Here is a 19,455-nt window from a genome sequence, read left to right on the forward strand (position 1 = left end):
TTCTCTCACAGGAAATGATCTAGAGAGCAACAGCCCTGCTCTGTGTGTGTGTGTGGTGGATTCTGTTGCATTGCAGGCTTCTCTTGAGTGCCCCGTCCCTCTGGCTGGGGTTTCCCCAGGGCAAGCGCACCATTCTACCCCATCAAAGAGGTGGCCTTCCTTTTGGGACATTTGCAAGTGCCAGCAAGTGCCAGCAGACGCTCACAATAACACTCAATCTGTTTGAATGGATATTTAAAAAATACTTACTAGAGAAGTAAGCCTTTGAACTTAAAAACAAAAATGTTTGCGGCTCTCATGATCTGTAAATTTTAACAAAGTCCAGCTCACTGGGGAACAGGTAATAGGTGCGCTCGGGCTGCTTGGTAAGCAAACGGCACACAAGAGGACACACTCCGGAACACACGCACACAGGTGACAGCTAAAACCACTCAGGAGATTCCCACCCCAAATCTACATGGCCCCTTGGGCCTGCTGAATGACCCTGCAAGAGCCTGGGTATTAAGAGGTGGCGGCCGACATGTTGGGGGTCCAGCCCATCTGGTAGGCTCTCTCCAAGGTCCTCTTGCAGTCTTGCAGGACAGTGCTGAAGGTGATGTGTGGGTACTGCTGCACCAGCTGCTCCACTGTCACTTCATTGACCTGCAACAAAGAAGAGGCACGTCACACCCCAGGACCAGTACGCCGCACGGCTGTCCCTGCTCCCTTGCCAGGGCCTTCCTGACAACTGCATGGGAGCCAAGTGTTCTGAGACCTGTGTCCCCTTTGGTCTAACCTCTGACTTCCCGGTATGACATCTGTCCTTAAAGGCATGGTATAAAGAAATCAAATGTGTTTTCCTGAAGAGTAAATGACAGTGATCTGTCAGGCTCCTAACCACGTCCAGGGAAAACCTGGTTCTGGGGAGGTGAGAAAACGGGACAGCGGCATCCCACTATGGAGCTGGCTCTGCCATCAACCTGACAGCTTTTTAGAAGCCAGACCACAGAATGGGGGAGGGGGTTGGAGGAAGGATTCACAGGATTCTAGACAGAAGCGCTGGGTAAAATGTTTATTTTCTCTTCCCGGTAAATGGTAAGGGACTGCAAACTTCACATCTCTTTGTGGAAAAGGCTGAAAAGTGAGGAATCAATAATTAAAACATACATGGCTGGCAGGTCAGAGATGGCCCCAGTAGACCTTAACCATCAAAGATAACACCTTGATTCTTGATTAGACAAGGCAATCAGACAGGCCTAATTAAAACTAACACCTTTACAATTGCTGTGCTGTGAAGGGATTAATTTGTCAATTATTTTTAAGCTGATTGCAGTTCATATCACAGAACCAGACAGCTTCCTTCATCCTTTAGATAAATAAATGATTAACCTAAGAACCACAACTTTTAGGTAGCTTTATTTAAAACCTTTATTGAACTCTTGGGCATTTTCAACTACATCAATATTTTATTTATACTGAGTAAGCTAGTCTGAAAGAAGTTACTTGTGATGTTTTCTGTGTCCCTCTATTTATTTATTTTTATTGGAAAGTCAGATATACAGAGAGGAGAGACAGAGGAAGATCTTCCGTCCGATGATTCACTCCCCAAGTGAGCGCAATGACCGGTGCTGAGCCAATCTGAAGCCAGGAGCCAGGAACTTCCTCCAGGTCTCCCACATGGGTGCAGGGTCCTAAGGCTTTGGGCCATCCTCAACTGCCTTCCCAGGCCACAAGCAGGGAGCTGGATGGGAAGTGGAGCTGCCGGGATTAGAACCGGCGCCCATATGGGATCCCGGCACATTCAGGGCAAGGACTTCAGCCACTAGGCCATGCTGTCGGGCCCCTGTGTCCCTCTTGATGCCCATCATTGCACAGGATTGGGGCCATGAGGACAAGCCTGAGACACCACCAAATCCTCACCATTGCAAACTCTTTGTAAGTGTGATGCTTGTGAAATTCAGCTGTCCGTAACTTTTCCAACAGAACACAATATATGGCTAGACTGGAAAACTATGCTAGTAACCATTTATTTTATAACTGAGTGGACATCTCAAATTATACTGCTAATACTTAACCTTTGTCAGAACACTTCTCTATTTAAGACTTGCTGGAGTTTAAGTCAAGTTGCTTCCAGAAGCAACCGAGGCATTAAGTTAATTCTTTTGGTGGCAGGGACGAGGGTGCGTAACATAGCTGTGACGTATAACATTTTGTCTTCAAAAGCAACAAAGAGATTTTGCATTAAAAAGGAAAAGCAGATATAGAAGTTACAGTTAAGCATATGAGTTAAAATGATGGCCTTAAGAGTTGTTAAGCAATATAACTTTTAAAGCATTTGAATGTATTCTGTAAGTCTTGGGATTCATGCAGCTTGTAACAGAATAGTTTCTTCATGGCCTCAGGAACTTTGCACATGCAATTCTGTTCACCTGAATTCCCTTTACTCCCCTCCCCATCATCACCCCTCTTCTCACATGTACCTATCTCCTGTTCACTTTTGAGTTCTTGGCTTTAGTGTCATTTCTTCGGGTCACTGTCTCTTGTTTGTTCCCTACCCCAAATAAAGGTTCCAGTTCATTCACTCTTCCAACACCGGCTATTTTCCCTTCATAATCTTTCTATACTACCAAGATAGCTCATGATTTCCCTGTATAATGCCTATTTTCACTACCATAATAGAAAGTTTACAAGAAGTATGATAATCTTTGTACCACGAGCCAGTAATGGCTATAAGTGAACGAATGATAAAATAATAAACTACAGATTAAAAAAGATAAATGCAGGAATAAGACAATCCCAGGCACTGCCACACCCAGGATGAAGACCGTGGTTCCCCGAGGAAAACTGTTCAGTCCAGTGCCCCTTCTCTGGAAAGCCTTCCTTTAGTAATCCCACCTCCCCGCGAGGCTGTTAGAGGTTCCTTCTCTGCCCCCATCCCGGGGGGTGAGGCAGGAGGAAGTGGCACCTGCCTGATCCTGTGGTGTTCACACCGCTCTCCACGTACCCGTCTCTAACACTGGAATGAAAGTCCTAGTACACAGAAATTCCTTGAACTTTAACGTTAGCAAGCTCCGCCTAAAGCGGAGAAGGAATGTGGCCCCTGCAGCTCATTCAGCAGAAAGGGAGCCAGCCGGAACAGGTGCGAATCTTGTTCTCACCTCATTCCTTTCAGCTTCGGTTTTCCCAGCTGCAGCCTCAGCATAATAAGCGTGTGAGTCCCAGCACTGTCACAGGGATTTGTGTAAGAAGGTGCCGAGCACTCTGAGCGACAACGTGGCTGCTCTCACTGCAGCGGGCACGCGATAAACCATCACTGAAGGCACGCTCGCTAAGTGCTCGTCAGGACTGCCACATCAAAAATCAAATACGGCAAGAAGTCTAACAGGAAGAATCTAGTCCATTTCAGTGCTTTCTGGAGGCGATACCAGAATTTTCCATAATAACATAGTCCGGGTTTTATATATCCACTGTCAGGAACTCCTCCCTTTTCCTTCACCGATATTCCCTCCTGCTCCAAACCTGAAGGATGCGGGTTTCAGCAAGAAACAGCTGAATCCACTTCCTAGCACCCTTGGAGAAACGCATCCCGCATCACCTCAGGGAAATGTAGTCCCAGGGCGCCGAACTAATAACAATACAGGTGAGAAAAGCATGGACGAGGTGAAACATTTAAACCCACCACAAAGAATGTTTTCTCCAATCCACAAATGAGCCTGTAGGAATCTTTGTGTCTGGGTTTGACAGACACTTTGCTTTGGACGATTTTTATGTATTTTTAAGTACCCCTATCCATTGGCTCATTCACCAAATGCCCACCACAGCCTGGCAGGCCAAAGCCAGGAACTGGGCACCCGGTCTACCGCTCTCAGATGGGTGGCGGAGGCCCAACCACTGGAGCCACTACCTGCTTCCTCCCGGGCTCTGCTGTACAGGCAGCCGGAGTCGGCAGCCAGAGGCGTGCACAGAATTGGGGCTCTCTGCCGTGGGGGTGTCGATGTCCCATGTGGTGCCTTCACAACTTCAGAGCCATGTTTTAAGAACAGAAAGTCTGCGCAGTGACTACTTTTAGAAGAGGCATGCAGGTTATCTCAAGCAATCCTGATTTATGGACACAGATTTCCGGAGTCTAAAGGAAGGGGCAGTTGGGCATCGCAGTGAAGACTTTGCCACAGGCAGGGTTAATTTACTCCATCGGATGGTCTAATGTCCACATCCCTCCATTTACCAAGGGAAACCAGATCAGTTTTTTCTAACTGTGCTCTATAAATTCCAGAAAACAAGGCAGAGGGGGAAAATACAAACATCCCATTTTAGCAGCATCACTGGAAAGAAAGTTACCCAAGGTATATACACCTGTTTTTCCACGAGGATGGGCTGCCTCTTTTTCTCACACCGTTTCCTGGCCACGAAATGCAAACATCTTACATTGAGGTTTTGTTCACTGATTCCTCACCAGGACAAATGAGCTCAGCTTCTTCGTGGCCAGAGAGGAGGGGCTCGGGACAGACACCAGGATAGGCTAAAGCACTGAGAACCGCTAGGCCCAGGGAGGCCTCCCTGCTTTCTGTCCTGCAGAACTCCACTTGCTACAATGAAAAGAACTGTTCTCCCATATTGCCTGTGTATAAACAGGGAACACTGGGATGACTATGTTCTCTTTTTAGATTTCCTTCTGATCCTGGTTCGCTGTGTTCAATTTGTTTTCTTCCTGCTGAAAACTATCAACGGCAACATGAGATTTGAAAAATGCAGTGTGTCTTCCTACAGAAATATGCAGCAGTGTCATTTGAAGAAATTACTGTGATTAAAGGGAAAAAGCCATGTGCCACATGTTTTTTTAAATATAAGAAAGATTGGATTTTATAGTTCTCTCCCAAGACTGCATAACCATAATTTACATTTTCAAAATTATTATAACTCTTTTTAAGGTAGTAGTAATTTGTCTGGTATTTTAATCTATTTTGAGTTAACATCTATTAGCACTTTTTGAAAATGTGAAGCAAATTGCTATGCTAATTAAGGTAAATCACACCACGGTTTCATTATGTTGCTGCCACCGCTCCTACCACGGAAGGCTGAGGCAGGAAGCTCCGGGCTGCAGCATTTCAGGGATTCAGTTTATCCAGTTCTCCTAGGCCACCAGGTCACTGCCTTCCCCAGCAGGCAGGTAAGCATAAGCTCAGGCCTGAATGATCACCCCGATGATAACAAATGTTCAAGAAATAGAACCTCTGATCAAGTTAGCCAGAGAAGCCACTGATGTTAAGCGATGTCTATCTCCCCTTGGGCTCCTGTCATAAAATGGGGGGTGGGTCTCCTGTCTCAAGGCAGTGCGATTTCTGCACTCCTGTTGCTTGAACTTCAAGAGTGGCTCCGCCTTGACCCCCTACTTGGGGGAAAGGGGAATCCTGATGGGCCTTCCTCTGCAAGGAGTGGGAGGGAAGGAGGAGGTAGTTCTGTTGTCATATTGATGTCTGGCATCTGTGGCCTGTGGGAATACAGGAATGGCCCAGTCGCAGATAAGGAACACTGGCCGCTCCTACTGGGAAGTACAGGACTAGATGGTCCTTCCTTTGGTTAAGGACTTGGCGGCGGGGGGGGGGGGGGGGGTGATTGATTTTTTTTTTTTTAACCCTTGCGAATAAGGCAAAGTAAGAGTGCCTCCAGTATGCACGGGGAGTGCAGAGGGGAGGTGTGATGTGTACTGAGCCTCTACTCAGCCAACTGAGCGTGAATTCCTTGGATTTTAGAAGGCTCCAACGGAATTCATATTTCACTCGGGGTCATGCAGCCACCTGGTGATGCAGCCCAGTGCCTGTTGCTCCCTGCATGAAACCACAGGCACTAACAGATCAGTCCTCCAATGACCTATTCACTGACAACTACCTCCTACCGCACAGTGACAACGGGAAAGATTGCCATCTGTCCAGTAATCCATTTCAGAGCCCTGGACAATCTTCTCAAGATGGCTGCTCAGTGACAGGGAAAGAGCGCAGCGGGGGGTTCTCTGTCGGGGGGCAGGTGCAGCTGTGGCTGTGCGGGACTTGTGGGTAGGATGGAAACATGATGAAGCTGCTGCACTAATAGGGGTTCTCCTGAAGGACCAAGTATCCCTGAACCACAAACTGGCATTGTTCTCCCTCAGGGTCACTCTCAGCAGATGCCTGGCTTCTGAGGCTGAGCTGTGGGAAAGGAGCACACTGGTCACTCGGCAGGGCAGAGGGACAGTGACACCAGCAATGCCAGAACTGGAGTGCTTCCTGGGAAGTGCAGGCTGCTGTGGAAGGAGGCCTGCACCTGACCCTGGGGGGGGGCAGCTGGGAATGACGCGGGACGGATGGGGAGGGAGAGCTCATACACTCTACAAAATACACCAGGCAGGGAAAGAAAGGCAACCAGCTCTTGAATTGGAATAAAACAAGCAAGTTGCATGCAGTATGTCTCTTGCCTTATTCAGCAAAGTCAAGTATACTGGGGAATGCAAGTTCGTGATCCCAACAGCTCTGTTCTGAGGATGAGAGGTACCAGGAAAATGAGCCCTAAGCCTGCAGGTGGGCAGGGCAACGTGTCACAAACTGCACACTCAGCTCGGGCCACCTGACTCAGGGCTCACTCCTCACGCGGACCTGTCACTCTTCCCAGGCTCCCTGGGCAATGTCACTCACTTCTAACCTCCCTAGAGGCTGACCGCTGGCGACCCAGAGGCGCAGCATGCTCTCTGCTGTCTGCCTCCCTGTGAGTTTCTCAGCTGTCGGCGAAAGTGTCCTGGGTGTCAGTGGAACTGCTGTTTACCGGACGCCAGCAAGTCATGGGGACAGCGCCATTTTCAGATACACTGCCGTTGCAAGGAGTGCTCGCAGGCTCCATGATGGCTCACATTAGAAAGGCTAAAATAAGGGTAATGTGAATTTTAGTAGCACCCTGAACTTGCATGTAAATGAGATGAGTCATCTAAGTGCAGTTTAAAATATTTTTAAATAAGACACTAAGAAAGACGAGAGGACAGGCTGATTTTTCCCGGGCCTTGTGCAGCCAATGACATGTAGCAGTTCTCTGCCGGCCCGTGCAGGTTGGGGTGATTCCATGTCTGTCTTCACAGCTGGACCTCTCCCATCCCTGCCGGGCCACACTCGGCTGAGGTTTTCCTTCTGGCAGAGCTGGGAGCTCCAACGTCCACTGCTTGTTCCATGGGGGTGCGCTGACACTTGCTAGCTTAGCATCCTCCTCCATCTTGGATTTCAGCAGCCTCGCCTTCCCTTTCTTCCGACTCTCTCCCTCAAACCAAAGCCCTGTGCCAAGAGTCCCACTGATTCATGTATAACAAATACAGCTACTTGTTTACTGATGTGGGTGGAATTAAACTGCATCATCAGCCAAGAACAGGAACAAGAATCCCTCAAAAAAATTCATGGAAAATGGCATCAAAAATGTACTTGTGCAAAATTTTTTGCCTCCATCTACAGGGCTTTTTAAATCCCCCAAGCAACTTCATGTAGTAGTTGTCACATCAACTGCTCATTATGGTCACCTAGACACCTTGAAGGCTCTCACTGCCCAGAGCACAGCCTCAGCCAGTTGTCTCAGGAGCCTGGTGGTGACTGACCCTGTGTATGAGTCATTCTTCAAAGCTCCCAGGGCCCTGCAATGCACAGCTCTCCACTGGACCTACCGGTCTGCAGCTTCTCCCCGGGGTGCATTGTTCCCTGCACTTGGGAATCTGAAGGTCAGATGTGAAGATCATTCAAAAGCAACAAGTGCCTAGCCACTTCCCTAATGCCCTCCACAATCAAATCTGAGTCACGGGTTCTGAAGAAAAGCGACGCTGCCCCTCAGCGTAGTGGCTTGTCTTTTCAGAAAGAGCCATCGCTGTCAGAAACACCAGGGCTGGTCTCTGAGTGTGGTGAAAACCCCCAGGCTTCCTCTGCTTCTACACCTAGTCTTCCATCACTGGAAATCCTAAGAGGGGAGAACAGAAAAGCAACAGCTCAACTAAAACTCCAAAGAGCACAGGGAGAGACAGCGCAGGGAACGAACCTAACAGACAGTGTCGTTACTTCGGTCAACTTTGTCGAATGCAGTCACTCTTGTTTCGGAATTGGGGATGATTGGAAGTGCTCTGCTCTGTCAATATCAAAACAGGCCTGGCTTCATGCTATCTCTTTCTCCGGAAACATAGGCTGCCTGTTAACAGGGGCAGTCTTCAAGTAGCAAGTGAGAAGGCAGCAAGCAGCAAGGAGCCTGGGAGCCTGGGGAGGAGGGAGGAACCCAGGGTTGCCTGCAGTGTTAAGTGAGAATCAGGGCTCGCTGCTCAGAAGACTCTAATGGCAAACCAGGGTGACAGGAAGTCCAACAATCGGGCTGTTGCACAGCAACATAGTGACATATTCATTTTCTGTCTTGTGGAGTGATCCTCCCCCCGAAAAAGATGTTTCAAGCCAGGCACAAGGCTTAGCACTTCCAAGGCCGCAAACCGCTGGTCTTGACTTGATCCAGCACCCAAATTGAGCGTTTCACAAACAGATGCTGAGCGATGTCATGAAGGAGAAACCCAACCATGGGGGAATCATCCATGGTGCCCTGAGTGGTTCAGCAAAAACTCCTTGTAAAAGACTGAGCCCTAATAAGATAATCAGTGTTGTCACTAAGTGAGTGGGAGGTGTGATGTATTTATGGAACACATCTGGGTGTTTCTAAATCAAGCTTGCAGAGTTAAGCTGAGAATCATAAGCCATGGGGACAGCTCTCTGAACTGAAAAGCCTGCTTTCCTTGGTGCCCAATGGCTCCCTGAGTCTCAGCTTTTTATTCTCTCGCCTAAAGGTCAGGGCAGTGGTAATCTCCAGGTGGGTACCCCAGGGAAGAATAGCTTTCCCAAATTGCAGTTCCCATCAGGTAGAAGTTTCAGATTTGACCTACTTCCTGAATCAAATTTATGATTAGCAAAGAATTTATTTTGCCTCAATGCGCTCAGTAAATCTGCAGATTAAAGAGCCTGAATGGAAGAGATGCGTCTGATTTTCAGAAAGACTTCTACCTAAGTCAGACCATCTCGGGGGAGGACTCTCAAGAACGCTCTGTGCAGCCACACCGCGGAGGTCTGAGTCCTTTGGTCTTGACTTAGGGTGGCCTGCAGCTTCAGGGTGCTCACAGCAGATCCCAGCTGGCTCCTCTCACATGTTTGTTTCCTCCTGTCCAAGTAATTTTTAACATCTTTCCTGTTAAGAGGTACTAACAGTCTCCAAATTTGCATTTTGATAGATAATGCCTTTATAAGCCTCAACTGCAGGCTTCAAATAAATAGGGCAACAAAAGTGGGGTTAAATTCCAAAAGAATTCAGGTGAAAAGCACGCATAGTCCATCCATCCATCTCGCTACCCCTATCCATCATCCAGTACTTGTCTAGTGACAGTAGTGTGGCAGGTCCTGGCAATACAACCTTGAAAGGATAAACTACAGATCCCATATTCTAATGAAGAGAAGGATGGTAATGGGAGTAATAATTAGCCACTACACTGAGAAGAGCTGGGATTTACTGCTTACTTCTCTGCAGGAGCTTACACAGATGCTGCTGCAGAGCCCTCGCCCTATCCTGTGAGCCAGGTGCTGTTATTACTCCCACTTTACAGATGGAGAGACAATGAAACAAAGAGAAGGTAGGAAAACCAGTAGCTGGTAACAGGAAAGCCTAGAGGAATGCATTCTTGTGAGGAAAGGGTGTGATGGAGCAAAAATGGGGGTGTCAGAGAAGGAGGGGTGTGACAGAACAAGGAGTGCGTGCGATGCAGCTGAACGGAAAGAAGTGGCCACTGCACCTGGTGACCAGTGGCATGGTGAGGACGGAAATTGACCAAGTCACGTGTAAGCAAGCAAGAGCCATGGCTCCAGGAACATCCTTATCAGAAATGCGATGGTGGCTTGGTAGAGAGGATTACAGAAGCCCATGAATGAAAGCTGACCAATGGCCTGATGTTCGGGAGGGACCTAATTTGGATGTCATTTTTAAGATATTAACTAGCAGTTTTTCAATATGATAGTTCCTATTTGCTTATCTGTCTCCTCCAGGAGGCTGTGTGCTCCGTGGGGTGGCAGTCATATCTTAGTCACTGTGGTTTTTTTTTTTCTGACTTGTCACCTATCATAGTGATGGGAACCTGGTCAGCTATTCAATATAGTTCTTGAATAAATGAATAAAATATATGAAAACAATTGAAAGGACACTGGGGCCTGGGAGGGAGAGCTAAGTGTCCTCTGAAAATGACTTGCACTTGGAACTAACAGTTGATGAGACACAACATGGCAGGCCCTGCTGACAGCCCCAGCCTTGGCTGCAGGACCTGTGTCACGTGGACCACCGCTGGCCATCCTTGCTTCTGCTTGGTGGAGGCAGGTGCTTGGGAGTTCAGAGAGCTCTCGTGGGCTCTGTTAAGAAATTGTTACCTTTCCTATTTCTAAATTAGAGAACTAATAAGAACCTACAACCTAATTCTTTCATGTAATTACTGATGCCAAATCTAGGCTCCAAGGAGATTATTTACTACAATACAATGATGCTCCAGGGTGCCTTCCAGTGAACAACAACACACCATTTTATTTGTCCTCCAGTATTTGGGGAATGGTTGACTCTCTACCCCCCCAAACACACACATAGACACACACACACACACACACACACACACAGTTTCTCCATGTATCAATCTCTTAACAGGAAAGTCACCCATTAGCAGCCATTAATAAGCCCATTCCCTTAAAAGATTCTACACATTTTTTTTTTTTTTTGGAAGAAACTAATAGAAAGCAAGGACTACTGGTTTCCAGGTGTCTTCTTTCTCTATAAATCTGACAGCCATTTCAAGGGTTCTCAAAATGTAAAAATTACAATCTACTGCTTTTAAAAAACTGCTCCCTGAGGGCTGGGCATCTGATACAGTGGTTACGGCACGGCTGAAGGGTCTGCACCCCATCTTGAAGTCCCCGTGCTGGAGCCCTGGCATTGCTTCTGGTCCAGCTTCCTGCCAATGCACACCCTGAGAGGCAGCAGGTGATGGCACTATTAGCTGGGTGCCTGACACCCATGCCACAGACCCAGACTGAGTTCTAGGTTCCTGGATTCAACGTAGCTCAGCCCTGGCTTTTGTGAGCATTTGGGTAGTGAACCTGCTGATGGAATATTTCTCTGTCTTCCTTTCAAATCAATCATTTTTTTAAGAACTTGGCCTGAGTCCCAGAGTGAGTTTTTCTAGTATCTCAGTGTGTGTTTATATTCATCACCAGGATATTACAAACCACTGGAGCAGGTGATTAATATATTGATTGCAAGATTCCAAACCAGGACATTGGACAAACAAAGTGACAGATGATAAGAATAGTCCTTTAACACTAAGGGCTTGCTTGTGTGCCTGACTTTGCGCTAAGGGCTTTATTGCAATATTTCATTACATCTTAGAACAAGCATCCAGGATGAATGTTATCACTTCCGATTCTCAGACTGGTGACTCGGAGGCTTTCTGAGCCTCAGTTGTCCAAGCTGTCACCACAGCGAAGCGAAGATGCAGGATTTGAGATCCTGGGCGGAGGGGTGTAGTTCTGCTTCGTGTGCGGGTCCACGCTGCTGGTTCCTGGTTTCCAGCTTAAGTGCAGTCACCGCGTCTCAGCAGTTCACATGAGGGCAGGCTGCAGGAAAATGAGGCTGAGATGCAACCTCTGAATTCCAGCTGATGTGCTCTGAATTACTAGGAATAATCAGGAGGGGATTGTAAAAACGTGTTCTAAAGTGCGCCTGTGTGAAAGCCACCTGGACAAACTGTTTCATCAGCAAAAGGGACGAGGTGCTGACGTGTCAAGCCGCGGGGTGCAGCTGGGGTCCTGGGGGCGCGGAGGGCCTCGCCAACCGCTGCGGTGAGGGGTCCATCGCCCGAGAAGCACGACTGCACCGTCATGGAGCGTCAGAGCGCTGCTGCCTCGTTAGCACAGACGGCTTTCTTCGGCTTTGTTTTTCACTTTATTTCGTTTGACACGGCCCCCCCATTTTTCAATCTTCCTTTTTGGCTCTAGGCAACCTGGGAACAGCTGTGCATCCGTGGCAGGGAAGCTGGGAGGCAGCAGGCTCTCGCTTTGTTTCATGGCTGAATTGCGTGACCCAAACAGCGCTGGACACAGTGCCCCACAAATTATTTCTTCCCTTAAACTGATTTTTCCAGTTATTCCGTGTATTAGTTACAGAGGCCTATATTATCTTTCCCCATAGGGCTTTCCTGCTCATGACTCCTAAACAAGCTGATAAAAACTCCATTTTCCCCACAGAAATATTTAGGTGGTGCAGGCTTTCTCTTCCCATAATTACTTCCTGAAAAATGCAGCGGTCAATTCTCCCTGAATATTTTCACATTCAATTGAGCACACTAGACGCAGCCCTTGAAATTTTAAGGTTAGAAAGCCAAGCTGACTGGTTTGCATTACTGGCCTTCTATATCGGCTTCCCGGTGAACTCATTTAAGCTAGAAAAAAGAAAAAAGAAAGAAAAGAATCCCTCTACAGTTTAGAGGAGGAAGTCATTTCATGTGTCCTGAAGAACAGAACCACAGCTGTGAGACGAAATCACCGGTTTCATTCCTCAACTGAAAACTTTGGGAAAGAGGCCAGTGAGGAGACCAGCCTAGGTAATGGAGGCTTGATGAGAAATGAATTAATTCGATTATTTTCATGGTGTGGATCAATAAGTCAGTCTCCCCCAGAGACCCTGGCCCGAAGGCTGCCAGATAATCAATAGGATCACGGGGAGCTGGCCCTTCTCCCCTGGCAGCTCCTCTGATCTTTTCTGGGCGGACTCTTCACGCCTGTGTAATTCTAATTTATGTCAACCAGAAATCAAAGAAATTCCAAGAGGCTTCGGTCATAGGACATTGGGGCGGGCCTTTCATGATCTATTTCCCTCTGTTCTTCAAGGAACTTGGCTCCTGGCACCACTGCCTCCCCCTGGCCGCAGGACACCCCTCCTGGGCTCTGCAGCCCAAGGTGGAGGAGAGGCGTTAGGTGAATCGAGGCAGGCTGTGTGCCTGCCACCTCTAACGTCGCAGGGACACAGAACAAGACATTCTAAGCAAGATGCTTTGCCAAGAGTGGCTCCCTCAATAATGCTCTTTAATGATACCCCAGACGCTGGCATTTTCAAATCAAATGAACAGTGTATAAAATTAGTTCTGCATGAAGTTAAAAAAAAAAAAAATCTCCAGAAAGTGAAAGGGAGCTTTTAAAAGCTCCAGTATTTCTCCATCCAACTGCTTTTCACAAGGGGTTGGCATTTGAGAATTGCTACGTTTATGATGGTATTCACTGCTCACAATTCAGGCCCTGTGTCTCCAAACTGTATTAGCACACACTGCAAAGGTTTCCCACACCAGCCACGCTGCCTCTGGCGGGCTCTGAGTTCTCAGCCTATGTTGGGTCTCAGTGCCTTCCCTTCCACCAACCTTGCTACCCCAAACATTTTTCATTAACCTTGAACATTGCATTTGCATTTGCCCTACAGCTTTCTCAGGATTTTTTTTTTCATTCCTTTTCAGTTTTGTTCTCTATCCAAATTGCCTTGTGAGAAATGAGGGAAAATATCATTTATTATGAAAAACAAATCTATAGAGAAGTTAGAATTCCTTGAAGTTGTGAAAACGATTTTTATGACCAAAGCCATCGTCTATTACTGTGGAAACTTGTAGACATATTGTTCTTGTTAGAGGATCCCATTAATTGTACAGGTACTTTTAACTAAACCGCCAAATAAATGTGAGTTAAATTGGTAGGTGATTTCGGGTCAGCTCGAGTTCCCAAGGTTAAGTAAGCCTTTGAACAACCTTTAGGAATAGAAGCTCACCCCAATTCATCAAAGCCATCTCACGCAGCGTTTTCTTCTCTCGCTTCTTTCAGTGCAATGAAGTTTAGAAGATTAAGAGGCGTCAGCTTCAAAACCCTTTAACACGCTTATCCATCGAGCAATCGGAAAAGCTCCTCTCACATGGGGGCTTCCTGATACCTTTCCTAACTTTGCAGCTGCACGAGGAATGCTGTGTGTGCTGCATGGTGGGGGGGCTCACCAAGGGTGCCGCCAAGCATTTGGTGCAGTTGAGTTTTGACATAGTTCCTTAATACGAGTACAATGTGGCTTGCTTCTGCAAAGACTGGGTTTAATATTGTCTCACCTGTTCTCCGTTTATCTAACGAGAGTGAGGAGAGGCGTTGATGGCATACCTTTTCCTACAACAAATGCAATGTGTCTGGCTATTTTTGCAATTCCTGAAAAGCTAAAATGAAGGAAAAAAGCCCTAGCTTGGAAAAGTGCATCCCCCAAATTACATGTAAGTGACCCTAAATGTTTCTTTCTACATAAGGAAGAAAACACAATTAGACTGTACTATTTTTCAGTACCACTGGGCCCCAGCATGTGAATTCAGGATCACATAGGGCTCCCGCACCTCAGCTCCGCCCAGTGCAGGGGCCCCGGGGACCACACTCCTGGCCTGGGACTGGGTGTTACTGTATGAGGCTTTGGTCTCTTGCCTTCTGTTTTGGTTCTGGTAGACCCCAAAAGGCAAAAAGCCAAATGAATGAGTTTTTCAAGCGGTTAGCAGATTTAGCTCAGAAGAGAAAAGAAAGACCCACTCTAACTGTCATTTAATGCCAGGTTGGCACAGATGGCCACACACTGAGGCACTGGGTCATTTTGTCCATGCCCTGATAGAAGTGTTTCTGTTTCCTGTTCCTATTTTCATCTTTATTTTTCTGATGACTGTTTCCTTACCTATGTGAAATGTTCTTTTACTCACTGTTTCCTTGTCCCTGTGCCTGAGTATGTTAAGTCATTTCCAAATACAGTGTCCCACAGAGGTATTCAGTTTCTATCGGAAAATGTATAAAAGTGTAATTATTCCTATCTTTGCATACAGAATAATTCTCATTTTTAGGTTTAGGGGAAGAGACAGTACTGAGTTTATTTTTTCCCCACTGTTTTAAATTTCCTTTCAAAATGGATTAGTGGTCATTATTTTCTCATTTGGAAGTTTGGAAATATCACAGCACAAGTTAATAGAATGACACTGATTATAAGAATCATCAGTAATAGATAAATAACAACCATTATTCTAAATGCTCCTATAGAAGGGGTTTTCCAACAGCTCATGGAAAATACATATTATGAAAAGACTATGCATAGATTTCAACATTTTTTCACTAGAATAAACATTTTTACTTCTGTGTTTTTTCATAAAGTTCTTGAGGTACCCTCATATACAAAACAGACCTCATGCCCTGGCCCTAGGTTCTCCCAGGTCTTTCCACACTGGATCTGCATGGGGAACGCCGGCATGGCAACCGTATTACATTTTCCAACCCAGCAGCACTGGATGTCTCTCATTTAAGTATTTCTTAATTTCTGCAGCAATTTTCAAAATGTCAGGTATGAAAGATTCTTCAAAAAGCCCATGGAAAATGTTTTGGAAATATCTATGCGTGACGTTCAAAAAGAAAAAGCTTAAAGCCTCTAACACGATTTTTCCATAAACTTTGTGAACTATCCTTATATACTTTAGTTCCTTTAAGTGCTCACAGCCCCATCCAACAGTGTGATGTTGTTTTCCTGCAGGGGAAATGGGCATCAAGGCCCAGCCTGACAGCTGCACAGTGCACAGCCACTCTGTGCACCTGAACTCTGGCTCCAGGGACTACACCTTCGCTACTAACCTCTGGCCTTTGCTGTTTTTATTTATTTTTAAATTAATTAACTTATTGCATAGTACAGAATGTAAAAGCTGGATACCTACTTTAGGTGCACATCCAACTAAACCCACAAGCAGGCTTCCCTGTACCTTCCTTGCATTTGGTTTTTGTTTGGAAATGTCTTTTCTCGTGGAACCTCTCCTGCTTGACTCTGAGATGCCCTAAAGTCTGAGCGGACCAGAAGCAAGGCTGCCCGGCACCTCCTGAGGCCGGTCTGTGCTGCAGCAGCTCTGGCCAGATGACCTTGGGCTGGAGCTAATGGGCTGCCAGAGTAACTTTCAAGCAGGACAAATAACTCAGAAGCCACCTGAGAAAAGATTAAAGCCCTCAGGGACACTGCTCAGTGTAACAGCCTCTTCATCTCATTTTGTACTAATTTATTGGCGTAGAAAAGCACCCATTGCTAAGACGTTGGTCGGTCAATCTGGCTGGGACGATCTACTCTGCTAACCGGGATATTCAGCTTCTGCACTTCACCCCTGATGGTGCAGCTGATCTCAGCACATCTGCAGAGCACCAAGTGATTCCTGAGAAGGCTGATGCATGCACAGGGGTGCACCCATGCACACAACTTAACGTCCCTGGTCAGGCAGCACCTATGCAGCACTTCCTTCCAGAAGCTGGCGAGATCTGTCACTGACTCTTGTTCCTAACACCTTGCTCACTGTGGACCCGGTAACTTGTCTGAAAAGAAGTCACTTTCAAGCCATAGGGTTAGCGGCAGTGTTCAGTTGATTTGCAGGGAGTGCTGACGGGGACTTGCAACCTCAGGGTCCCAATGCTGTTGCTTAGTTACAGAGTAAGTAGCTTTCTAGGCTTGGCTAAGAATATATACTAAAAATCTCTCTAAACACAACTAGCTGAAAGAGGTCCAGTATAAATAGGGATTTTAACTATTTTGAGCTAAGAATTAAGTCAATTAACAAAATTGACAAAGCTTACGAGGAACCTGAGCCATTCTTCTGTTGTCCCCACATCTGTTACATTTAGTAAGTGGCCACTCTTGTAAAGGCACCCCTAATCACCCCTGTACTAGTAGCACACATGTGTCAATCAGGTGTGAGCACACTGTCACCTGCCTTCACAGGGCCCCGTTTGCTGCTGTATCCAGCCGGCTGCACAGGCCTTCTCCCAGGCCTCTGGGCCATTTCTCGTCATGTACTAGGAATGGCATCTGACATGTGGGGACACACCAATTCCTCTTTGCCCCTTTCTTGCCCCACATGGCCAGAATACATAGATGTTGAGTCCTGAAATTATACAGTTGGAAAAACCCAGTTGGGTACCGTGCTTTTGTACTTTATTGATGTGAGAAACTTGGAACTGAATTTTCCTGGTAGACCCTGCAAAGCACAATTTACCATGCAACCCTGTCATTTTGGTCTATGGACTTCCTGAATAGCACATCAAAACCTCAGCTGCTTGTGTGTGCCTTTCCTTTCACTTCCTACTTAAGCACAACGTTCATTATTAAGGAAATGATCTCACATTAGTAAACCAAATAAAAATGCATGCACACATACAGACGTACATACGTTTATATACATATCATCTATATTCATGCATGTATGTGTATGTACATGTGTGTGGTTTGTGTATGTGTGTACATGTATATGTATATATGGAAGACAAAGGGAAAAGAAAAGGAATATAACAAGTTATTTACTTCACTGTCAGAGAAAACAAGAATTTGATAGGCAACTCTTACTTTATCACATCTCATCAGCCCCAAGTACCGCAGAGACTTGCTGCTTTGCGCAATCAAGGTGGCTCCTTGGTCTGTGATTTCCTTGCACCATCCGACATCCACCGTCTCTATGGTCATGCTGTAGCGCCCAATGGCAATCAGGGCTGCGAGGAGAGACAGAAGAACGCACCCATGTTAGCAGTGCTAGGAATCTCTATCTAATTAGGACCATTTCTCTCATTTCCTCACTAAATTTGTTCCTGAAATGTTGTGTGTAAATGAATGTTTTAAAAACTAAATTAAATTTGAAATGCTTTAGGAAAGCTTGCCCTATGACAAACCTTTCTGCAAACTGAATTATCATTCCATAATTTCCCTTTCATTGGATGTAACATTTTATCAGATTTACTCACTACAAGGTTACCAGTACTTTGGAACATGCATACCTACAGAACGAACAAATTAAAATGAATGGCAGCTATAATACTGGAAAAAAAAAAAAACCCAGCCCAGATAACATTCATAATTGTTTTAAAGAAAAATCTGTAAAAACACCATTTTGAGGTTTGATACAGTATATGTGATTTTTTTTTTACCAGTTGGCACAATTTTTTCCATGTGTTCATGACCTATAAAATGTGAGAGTATATAATATTTTTCGCATTACTCTGTTTGGACTGCTAGGAATTGAGAGTACAGTATACATAAAGTTAAATTTAATTGATGCCATGCTATAGTGCAGTAAAGGGAATGCATTTGTTATGGCCAATTTCCTCACCATATCAGAAGTCTTCCTTCTATTAACATAAAATAACGCCTGCCATGTGAAAACTGTGCCAACATCTCCGGTCTCCGTGACTGTTCAGCACTGTACGATACAATGCAGATGTTAGTGCCCTAATCTATGATGTGCGCTGTGCATCACTGGAGAGCTCCACGACTCAGCCTGCCAGAGTGACCAGTGGATGTGCCTTCCGCAGATTTCCAATTTGCTAGACATACACACCTCTACAGCTGTGGATCATACAAACAATTCAGTAGCCCGAGGCGGAATAAGTTTATAGTGCATTTGTCTTTGAGTAAAAACCCTGCGAACAACACCACGAATAATAATAACAAGGAAATGCAAATTGCTTGTTAATTATAATCCCTGTCCCAGGATGGCACACATGAGTTGATTTTTTTTGATACTAAAGCTGGATGATATTTTCCAAAATGCATTCACTGGATTGATTATATGAGTAATTCACTGTTCCAAGCAAACATTAACTCTTGCATCTCACAGGAAAAAAAAACTTGGCAAAATCTCTTTGATAATAACCCCAGTATTTTTCTTTTTCACTAGAAAATTTGGGCCCATGTACTCAACAGTTTCAAGGCATTTCCAAGGACCATCAAATTTTTACAAAAACAAGGATGAGGATTCCAGTTTTATTAATGAAATACCTTGGGCAAAGGATTTCTCTCAAAGACTTATTTGTGTTAGAAAGTCAGATGAACAGAGAGGAGGAGAGACAGAGGATAATCCTCCACGTGCCGATTCGCTCCCCAAGCTGCCGCAACGGCTGGAGCTGCGCCCATCCAAAGCCAGGAGCCAGGAACCTCCTGCAGGTTTCCCAGGCAGGTACAGGCTCCCAAGGATTTGGGCCATCCCCAACCACCTTCCTAGGCCACAATCAGGGAGCCAGATGGGAAGTGGGGCCTCCGGGACCAGAACCGGCATCCATATGGGATCCTACTGTGAGCAAAATGAGGACTTCAGCCGCTAGACTACCGTGCTGGGCCCAAGATTTCCCTTTTTAACTTCTGCGTGGTAACAGTTTGCTGATGCTCTCATGTTTGTACATGTGCTGGCATTGAAAGCTTCCCAGTTTGCTGAAGTGGTCTGAATGATATCTTTGTGCCATAGAGTTGATGCCCCATTGGTGTCCCTGACTTGAAGAATCTGTGGCTCTCCCTGGTGCTGTTACAGCTTGCATTGGTTATGATATCCTGGATACAAATGAAGTAGGAGATACAGAAAAGAAA

At 46.0% G+C, this 19,455-nt stretch overlaps 1 protein-coding gene across 1 annotated transcript in view; it reads right to left on the bottom strand.

Moving 5' to 3' along the window:
* Positions 1 to 210: 210 nt before the first annotated feature.
* FBXL17 (F-box and leucine rich repeat protein 17) overlaps positions 211 to 19,455 on the bottom strand; it is a 448,329-nt gene continuing 429,084 nt past the window's right edge. The window contains exons 8-9 of the mRNA XM_058656413.1: positions 17,449 to 17,591; positions 211 to 642 (exon numbers count right to left, since the gene is read on the bottom strand). Of these exons, the coding sequence (XP_058512396.1) occupies positions 502 to 642; positions 17,449 to 17,591 (284 nt within the window). The 3' untranslated portion in view covers positions 211 to 501. The remainder of the gene's footprint in view (positions 643 to 17,448; positions 17,592 to 19,455) is intronic.

Source organism: Ochotona princeps, chromosome 28 (assembly GCF_030435755.1).
Source record: "Ochotona princeps isolate mOchPri1 chromosome 28, mOchPri1.hap1, whole genome shotgun sequence".
Taxonomy (NCBI): domain Eukaryota; kingdom Metazoa; phylum Chordata; class Mammalia; order Lagomorpha; family Ochotonidae; genus Ochotona; species Ochotona princeps.